Below are 10,185 nucleotides of genomic sequence, written 5' to 3'. Positions count from 1 at the left end.
AAGGTCCCAGCCGGGATTCGAACCGGGGCCTTCTCGCTGTGAGGCAAGAGCGCTAACCACTGCGCCACCGTGCAGCCCTAACTAACAGTAATGGGATTAAATACATCAGAACAAAATACCATCAATATTTCTAAGAACTTCAGTTAATAAAGAAAAAACGCGAGTATGATGTTGGCTTTTTTATTTTTTGTTACATGATGAGACATGACCTGAGGAACTTGTTAGTTCATTCTGTGATGCAGTGTTAATTTTGACAGAGGATTTTAATTTAGTTTTAGTCATAGTCTTTTGACTAAAACAGGGTTTAGTTTTAGTCGCAATTTAGTCATGTTGATTCTATTAACTTTAGTCGACTAAATTACAGTAGATATTTAGTCGACTAAATTACAGTAGATATTTAGTCGACAAAAATATAGAATAAAGGTAAAGCGTTTTAATTACATTTACAAAGTATGATCATATGAATAACACTTAAAGATTTGTAAAAAAAAAACATTTTACTTCACTTTTACTTCGCTTTCCAAACTTGTCATTTCTGCTAATTCGGCTTCAACAACTTAAAACACATTAAAAGAAAAAATAAATATAATTATATAATTATAATTCCATCCCATTTCCAATCAGAAAGTGTCTATTCAAACGTAATTTTCAAAAAACCTGCAGCCAGTGCTAAACTTTTTTCTTAGTCGCACTGACCCAGAGGAAAGGGGTTAAGGTTAGGATTATGGTTATGGTTAAGGTTAAACAAGCAAATGTTTCCTGAGTGTTCCTGTCTCTGCAGATCACGGCTCAAATGGGTCAAATGTGGAGAACACATTTCACACATTTAGGAGCGTGACAGTTAATGGGACTTTAACTTAAAAGTTTAATTTTAAATACGTGCGGCCAACAAAAGAAATCCAGCCTTGGACAAACTTAAAATATGTGCCGGTAATGCAGCGACGGGATCCTGGCTGCACGTATTACATGTGGACAAAACATGAATTTCCATCATATTCTGTGCTGGTCACACGTAAATGTGTGTAAATAACATCAGCCTTATTTTAAATGTCTGGGGAAAAAAAGAAAAAAAAATACTTGTATTGAGGAGGTAGTCAAGTGTACAAATGCATAAAAAAAACATTCACTAAGGAGTAAGCTGTCGAGGACACGTGTGAGGATGTTATATGTGCTTCAACAGCATGTGTGGTGAACTGTAATACCACCGCCGGCCAATAGAGGGCACTGTTGTCATGTAAGACGTGGTGGAGTTGGAGATTAAAACGTTGACTGTTGTTGATCTGAAGAAGCAGCGGGGCTGCTAGCGCTCGGAAATAATCAACAACATCGGTTTATAACTTTACAAACGTCATGCTAAAACAATAAATCATTAGTTGCATTTAAATGTAAACCTCTGTGCTTCAGAGCTTCACCCGCGTGAAGAAAAGCGCTTCTCCACCGCGCAGTACCAGCGCTAATTAGCTTGGCGAGAGTAACCCCTTAAAACAACTCAGATAATTCTACTCTTTAAAATGTCACAACAGTTTGAAGGGTAGCGGAGGAATTTGGATTCAGCCCAATACACTGGAAATAATCGTGTTTGTATGTTTACCTTTGCGTGGATTTCAGGCTGGCTTGTCTGCAAACGTCGCATCAGGTTTTCTTGTGTTTTTGCCTGTGATGGTCGCTCCACACAACGTCTTGTTGAGGGTCGCGTTAAATGTCAAATTTGTCCATATATGTACTTCTCTTTTTCTACCTGGAGTAGACATTTTTCTCCTAAATCACAGACACAGTTCATTGAAATAGCGTCTTCCCAGGCGGCTGCAGGGCTCTGTGTTCTGATTGGATCGCTCTGCATTGGCTCCCGCCCTCCTCCACCAGCAGTCGCTATGAATGGATGTCGTCTTCAAAGAGCATTTTCGCTTCGTTTTTATTCGTTGACGAAAAAAGTCTATCAATTTAGTTAAAGTTTTCGTGTCTGGGCGGGAGTTTTTGTTTAGTTTTCGTTTCGTTTTCGTTGGGTGAAAAATGTCGTTGACGAAGACGATGACGAAAATTTTTCGTCAACGAAATTAACACTGCTGTGATGATGCTTTTATTGCATGTAAAATTAAAGGTTTTTACTTTTTCATTAGTTTGCTATTTATAGTGATTTAAATTTTCTGCAACAGGACATCATCATTCTTCATTTTCACCTCCAGGAAATGCAGTGGTGATCAGCTTAACATAGAAGCAGGAATAAATGATTATAATTTTAGAAGAGACGTAAGGCTGTGAGGAAACAATAGATCAGGAATCTGTTACCCAGCAGCAGATCAGCCACAGATCATCACCACAGCATCCACCAGAACCAGAATGTAACAGGTCCGGACTTCCGGTTCCACCAGCAAGAAGATGACTGCTTGAGTTTCGAGTACCCGACGGTTTTGTAAGAATAACTCCCACAATAAGGTTTCTGCTAATATCCGTGATACAAATTAAAGATGGATACGGGAGTTCAGACAAGAAGGAGGAAAACGACACAGTTTGGTGACAGCGACATCGAAATAAACCGTAACGAACAGAACAACCCTTCGGAGCTAGCATTAGCTCAAGATGGCGCAGTCAACCCCACTTCCGAACCAACTCTCCGGGATATCCTAAAGGAGCTCTGTGACTTCAGGAGAGACAACAACGAGCAATTTACCTACATTAAAAACGAAATGGGACGAGTCAGTGAGAGAATGGACGAAGCAGAAGGGAGGATAGATGAGACCGAGACCGCACTACAAGCAGCAGCTAAGCTAATCCAGAGGCTAACAGCCCGCCAGGCTGGCCAAGAGGCGAGGCTCATTGACCAGGAGGGTCGGGCTCGAAGAGAAAACCTCCGTATTTATGGAATACCAGAGAATAAAGAAGGATCTGACATGGTTGCATTTGTCGAAAACTTGTTGAAAAAGACTCTCGATCTTCCCAGCAACCAGGTTCTCGGAATCGAGCAAGCGCATAGAGCCCTGTCAGCTAAGCCCACCGGGGACCCGCATGCGAAACCGCGGTCCATAGTGGTGAAGTTCGGCAGCTACCGCATCAAGGAAGACATCATCCGGAGAGCATGGCAGAAAAAACAAGTGTTCTGTGAAAACGCCCGTTTTTTCATTGACCACAGTTTTCCCGTCGAGGTTTTAAAAAAACGCAATGAATATGGAGAAGCCAAAAGAGTGCTGAAAGAACACCACATAAGGTTCCAGACTCCCTATCCAGCCAAAATGCGAGTTTTCTACAGCGATGGAGCGCGCACCTACAAAGACGCCGCCGAAGCAACCAGGGACATGGCCGCGCGGGGACTTTCGGTCAGCGTGGTGAAACATGCAACGGCTCCTGACCGAGACGAGATCAGCCTTTTGTCCAGCTGGGCACCGGCAAAGGGACGCCGCGTTCGACAGAGGGATCAGCACGGCACCGCGACGGGGACCGAAGCTAGCGCTTGCTTTAGAGAGAAGCTCCAGGGATTTCGAAGACTCGCTGACACCGAAGGTTAAGAAAAGGAACGTCTACCCTTTCTTTAAAGATACACAATTATGAAGGTAGATATTTGATCGCCTGATCCTGAGTTTTGTTTGTTTCCTTCTTTGAAGTTATTTCCAAATTGTTGGATCTCCTTTAGGTTTCATTAGAACTTGTCAACATGACACATAGGGCCCCTCCTCCTCAAGCTGGGTCTTTCCCTTACCTGGACCCATTCCACCTCGGGTCCTGCAGGGTTCCTTTAATACGAGCCCCCACCTTGGAAGCACCTGTTTTTGGTATCTCCATTGACACGTTCCTTGTTCTATTTTTTGTTACCTGTTCTTCGGGAGGGAGTTTTTTAGTGCACGAGAATGAACTCTTAAGAATTTTTTACTGTTATTTTTCGAGCTTCGTCATATCTGTTATCTGTACAGAATACACAACGTACAATGAACAAGAATGATGTTAAAATAATCTCATTTAATGTGAAAGGGATTTCAAGTCTGGCCAAGAGGACTGAAATATTATCAAAAGTTAAACGTGAAAAGGCCCAAATAGTACTTTTACAAGAGACACACCTTTCAAATTCAGTAAATGATAAATAAAAAAGAATGGGGTATTCAAAAGCTTATTACTCATCTTACAAAAATGGTCGAAGACGAGGAGTGGCTATATTGATATCTCAAAAAATTCCGTTTGAATATGTCAGAGAGAATTCAGATAAAGAAGGTCGATACATAGTTGTCACAGGGAAAATAAACAATGCAACAATTACCATTTGCAATGTTTATGCCCCGCCTGGAAGCGATTTTGCATTTTATAGAAAACTCTGTGATTTAATAATTGGAGCACCTGGTATAGTAATTTGTGGAGGTGATTGGAACATTCGTCTTAACCCAAACCTAGACTCTTCCAGAAATGTTCCCTCAATAACATTATGTAAAAAAGTTAAAAATCTAATGGGGGAATTGGGCATCATTGACGTTTGGAGAGATATTTATCCTACTACGCGTGACTACACATTTTATTCCCACCCACATGATACATATTCCAGAATAGATTATTTTTTTGTGAGAAAGATAGATTGCTCCCGAATCACTAGCTGCAGTATTGGTTGCATCGATCTATCTGATCATGCACCAATTTGCTGCACAGTAGATTTTGGAGGCACTCAACTAAATTCCATATGGAGACTTAACACAAGCGTCTTAAACAATAAACAGTTTGTGGCTCAGATGAAACGGGAAATAAAATTATTTTTGGAAACCAATGACACAGGAGAGGTGGAGCCACATGTCGTGTGGGATACTTTAAAAGCTGTTATCCGGGGTAAAATTATTTCATGGTGTTCTTACAATAAAAAACAAAATCAACTTAAACTAACAAACCTTAACAAAAGATTGAAAGATCTCGAGATGCAACGCAAGAACAAACACTCCCCCCAAAATTTAGATGAAATAAAAAAAATTCAGAATGAAATCAATCAAATGTACTCACAGGAAATTGAAAAGAAGCTAATGTTTGCAAAACAGAAATTCTATGAGGCAGGCTCCAAAGCTTCTAAAATACTTGCTAGAAAACTTGAAAAGGAAAAAGCAGAAAGAACAATATACAAAATTAAGGACTCTAATTCAAACACAATAGAGTATAAACAAGAGCGGCTTCAAGAAGTATTTGAAGAATATTATAAAAGCTTATACACCCAATCTCCTGTAGAACCTGAACATCAAATTGAGTCATTCCTGAATGCTCTTAATTTACCTAAACCATCTGAAGAACATAACAAAACTCTGACAGCAGAAATAACGGAGAGAGAACTAAATGATGCCATTTCCAGGCTGAGGGCAAATAAAACTCCTGGTCCAGATGGCTTTCCCCCAGACTGGTACAAAGCATTTAGAAATGATCTGGCTCCATGCCTCCTGAAAGCAAACAATTCAGTTTTGAAAAACTAAAACATGCCCCCTCCTGGAGGGAAGCTATAATCTCAATTATACATAAAGAGGGAAAGGATAAATTGGAGTGTAGCTCTTACAGGCCAATTTCTGTATTAAATGTGGACTACAAATTATTTACAAGCACCCTTACTAAAAGATTAGAGAATTTAATGCCCCCCCTTATACACACAGACCAAACTGGTTTTATTTTGCAGAGGCAAACGCACGATAACATTCGACGGTCCCTACATCTTTTACACCACATTCACCAACACACGTAACCTGGTTAGTTTAGATGCTGAAAAAGCTTTTGATTCTGTCTGCTGGGTTTATCTCTATAAGGTACTAGAATGATTTGGCATTCATCCCGAATTCATTAAAATTATGCGTACATTGTACAATAAGCCATCAGCAAGAATAAAAATAAATGGTCGCCTTTCAAAACCAATAAGCTTACAACGCGGCTCGAGACAGGGCTGTCCAATATCCCCAATTTTGTTTGCTCTGTATATAGAGCCGTTAGCACAGTGGATAAGGCAAACAGATGGTATAAAAGGCATCAACATGTACGGAGAGGACCATAAGGTTGCTTTATACACAGACAATGTTTTATTGTACTTATCTGACCCAATTAACTCCTTACCAGAGGTGTTTAGACTTCTGGAAACATTTGGAAATTACCCAGGTTACAAGCTAAATATACAGAAAACACAAGTTTTAGGATTTCATTTTTCACCCTCAAAACAACTTAATGACAAATACGCATTAAAATGGAATCGACAAACATTAAAATATTTGGGCATATTACTCCCAAGGGACATCAACTCTATGGCAAAAGTGAACTATGACCCCTTACTAATAAATATAAAAAAATATATCAAAATATGGAACACCATCTCTTTTCTCAGTCTCAGTCATAGAATTGAAAGCATTAAAATGAATATCCTTCCAAGATGCCTTTTTTCTGTTCCAGGCGCTTCCAGTAGAAGTCACTAAAAAAGAATTTTCAGAATTAGACAAAACCATCTCGCGTTTCATTTGGCAAGGAAAAAGACCTAGAGTCAAATATAAAACTCTACAGCTCTCAAAAAGGCATGGCTCTACCATCTTTTAAACAATATTTCTATGCAGCACAAATTAAACCACTTATTAACTTATGTTCCCCAAAATTTCAAGCTAGATGGAAAAATATAGAACTCTCGGTTAAAGACCCTCCAATACACACAGTATTGGCCTGCACCCACCTAGATGAATATATCAAAGATATCGAAAACCCATTTATAAAAACTCAACTAAAAATATGGAATAAAGCAAAAGAAGAATTTCAACTAGATAACAAAATACAAATTATACAGTGGTGTGCATACGACCCAGATTTTAGACCTAACAAGATGGACAACATTTCAAACAATGGATTTTGAAAGGGGTAACAACTTTTTATTCTATAACGGAAAAAGGTCAATTTAAAGATTTTAATAGTCTAAAGGCAGAGTTTAAGTTGGAGAACTCAGACTTTTTCAGATACCTTGAGTTATTTTGAACATCGGGGTCACAGCACTGCGTGAATGGACTCTTTCCTAATGACCCCATGGGGGATCAAAAATCCTCTTGTGAAGAGATGATCACTCTTTTCAAATCTGAAAAATACAAATAGATGACAAAATAGCTTTTTGTTTTCACACCCCGGTGTGTCACTGTCTTTCCCTCCGCATGCCACCTGTGGCACGCGTGCCCTAGGTTGCCGAGATCTGTTTTAGACTATTTGTTTTTGGGAAAATCTGGCTTTTATTTTGCCAGCACTCTGCTCTCTTGGCCTTCTGTTGTTCAGAGTAAAGTCACATGAAAACAGCAGCTAGCACAGAGGAACTTGTTCCTCAAAGCAGAAAAACTAAGTTTGCTCAGTGGAAAAAAAGAAGCACCCCCATAATTTCTGCTAATCAGCTGCCTGTCACTGATGGAGCAGCAGGTCATGTGACCATTTTAACCAGGATTCCCACTGAACCGGAAGATGAAGCTGCTGGAGAAGTTTACTAACACGGGGTTGATTGCTGTTGTTACACTCAGATTTTAGCATGCTATCATGCTATGCAAACGAGCATGTCGCCTCTGTGTGATCACTGACTGCTCTAAACTCAGACTGTATTCCTCGCAGTGGGCTTCAGTACGGGGCGGATAAATTCTACAAAACTCGTTTATAGAACATTCTTAAAAACTGTATTTTATAAATATAATAACAGACGTGAATCCACTTTTTATGGAACTTTATCAACTTTACAGAGCTGGTGTTGAGCTGGAGAAAAGCCACTGTTTCGGTCTTGGCAAAACTCTGAAACATGATCATGTTTTTATGATCTTATTTCAAAATGAATCACCTGGAGGCAGAATTATTTTCTGTCAGTCTGCTCCCCTTTAGTAAATCTGTTCTTGTTTTCTCAGCATGTTATAAAGTTTCATGTTAGATGACTCTAAAATAGTGTTCATACCATTTATGAATTACTTTTTTCCACATTTAATGTTTTTAAATAAATGTCATTCTCTTCAGCTGGTTCAGACTACAGGTGACTGACTCAAACTCCTCATGGGGGGTTTTCAGAGACTCGCTTGTGATGCAAAGTAAAACACTACATAAACAGAGAGCAAAGACTGACTAGAAATCACTACAGGAGTTCCTTAAAGTCATTTTTATCTTCTGTTCTATTTGTTACTTCCTCTCTGTTTGCATTTATTAAAAAAAAAAACACTTGTGGCTTTCCTCTGTAAAATAATGTCAGAATTTGCTGGCCAAACTTGCCAGATTTTGGTGACTTCAAACTTGGAGCATCAAACCACACGCAGCAAAAGCCATTTCAAAGCTGTTGTTACCAGAACTGCTCTGCTGAGAGTGCGGTGTTTCTCTTCATGAGAGCTCAAGCTAGCGGTAGCTCACAAAACACCTGCTGCTTTCTTCTACATTTGTACAGCTTCTTTTTAGTTGTACTTTGTGTTTCAGGCCAATTCCAAAGAAAATCTTCAAATACATGTTTTTTTGTGAACTACATTCTATCATTTTTAACTTTAGTTTAAAAAAAAGTAAAAGCATCAAGAAAAAACATTATTAAAATCAAAAATTGCATTTGGAATAAACAAATCTTAGATGTTGCTTTTGGCCATATCGCCCAGCTGTAGTTTGAGGTGTGAAGTGCGACTGCCACAGTTGTAGAAGACTGGTGAGTGGCCATGTTGTTGGTTCAGAGACTCTGATGCAGACAGGAAGCAGAGATGAAGATGTTGAGGTTCTCTTTAGGAGTGATAGGATGGATCAGGAATGAATCCATCAGAGGATCAGATCATGGAGATGTTCTGGAGATCAGTGCAGAGAAGCAGATGGAGAGGAGGAACATGATGATGATGGTGAAAGGACGCTGGAGCTACAGGAATGAGGTCTAGAGGAAGAACAAAAGGAGGTTCATGGAGGAGGACATGAACATACAGGCAGATGAATCAGTGTGGCGCCCCCTAAAGGAAGCAGCAAAAAAGAAAGCGCAGATTTAAACACGGATGTGGCATTTTTATGTCGAGGTTCTGTTCTTCAGGACTTAAGAACTAAATCACACGATAGCACAAACTTAGAGAATCAAACCAAGTTCTGGCTGTACCAGCAGCAGTGTTGCAGTCATGTTTGAGTGAGGTTTGTTCAGGTGTATTTTTTATCTTTTTAAGAAGTCTGTTTTTAAACAATTTTATGTCATTTTGTAATCAGCTGTTTTATTTTATATCTTATCACCGTCATTTTATTGTATAATAAGCTCATCTCCTGCAAATTAGCTCTTGCTACAAGCATGATATGTGCATTTGCTGCTTTGCTGTTTGTCTGTTTTTATATCCGTCCCTACTAAATAAACTCAATAAATCTTTTAGATCGGATTAAAAGTCGAAAATCTAGTTTAGACATTTTCAAAATTATAAACGATATGTATTTGAAATCATACTGTTATCCTATTAACCCTTCTGCTCTCTTTGGGGTCCAGATGACTCCACCCACATATTGATGTGTGATTCCTCCCATGACAAATGTGGACAAAGGTGGACAGGATTTTATGTCTGTCATGGACATTAGTGAAACTCAAAAATCAATGATACAAAAAGTTCAGTGCACTGTCTTGTGGGGTCCAGATGACCCCACTTTTAATGTAAACAAGCCAAGGAGAGCGTTAAACTTTGGTCTTAAGGGTTAAAGGAGTTGTTTCACAGAACAGTCCAGCCGTCTGTCAGCAGCACAGAGCTCTCATTCTGAAGACCGGATGTGTTTCTGTTCAGATGCATTCCTGGATCATTGATTGTGTTGAGACAAACCAATAGAGACGCTTGCTGTGAGTTTGTTTTAAAATGTTCTTGGCTCTTGTCTTTACTGAAGCGTTTTTGTTAGCCTCCTGCTGCTGTATTCTCCTGATTGTTTCAGTCATCAAACGTGGCGCTGCGCCTCTCGATTAGTTCTGTTTGATTGTTCCTCACCTGCTGTACAGTTTGTTGTTTTGCCTTGATTCCTGTCATGCTGGTTAAGCACCCAGGTGGGATGTCTTGCTGCAGGTGGACTTTGTCATCAGAGAGGCCACCAACATGGACAACCTGGCTCAGCTGTATGAAGGATGGACCGCCTGGGTGTGAAGGCTGCGCTGATCTGTGTCGTTGGTCCAACCAAGGCTTGGAGATCCACCAAAGTCCAGTGGGACAGGGGAGTTGGAGCAGCAGCACTGGGCCACCAGGGGGCAAGAATGCAGGGGTGGGTACTTACCCCCCCCCC

The 10,185-nt window shown here is 39.9% G+C and overlaps 1 protein-coding gene across 1 annotated transcript in view; it reads left to right on the top strand.

Moving 5' to 3' along the window:
• smg1 (SMG1 nonsense mediated mRNA decay associated PI3K related kinase) overlaps positions 1-10,179 on the top strand; it is a 100,054-nt gene extending 89,875 nt beyond the window's left edge. Inside the window, exon 64 of the mRNA XM_024269146.2 lies at positions 9,972-10,179. Coding sequence (XP_024124914.1) covers positions 9,972-10,049 — 78 coding nt within the window. The 3' untranslated portion in view covers positions 10,050-10,179. The remainder of the gene's footprint in view (positions 1-9,971) is intronic.
• The last annotated feature ends 6 nt before the right edge of the window (positions 10,180-10,185 follow it).

This window comes from Oryzias melastigma, linkage group LG5 (assembly GCF_002922805.2).
Source record: "Oryzias melastigma strain HK-1 linkage group LG5, ASM292280v2, whole genome shotgun sequence".
In the NCBI taxonomy this organism is placed as follows: Eukaryota; Metazoa; Chordata; class Actinopteri; order Beloniformes; family Adrianichthyidae; genus Oryzias; species Oryzias melastigma.
This window is presented reverse-complemented; position numbering and strand designations above follow the sequence as displayed.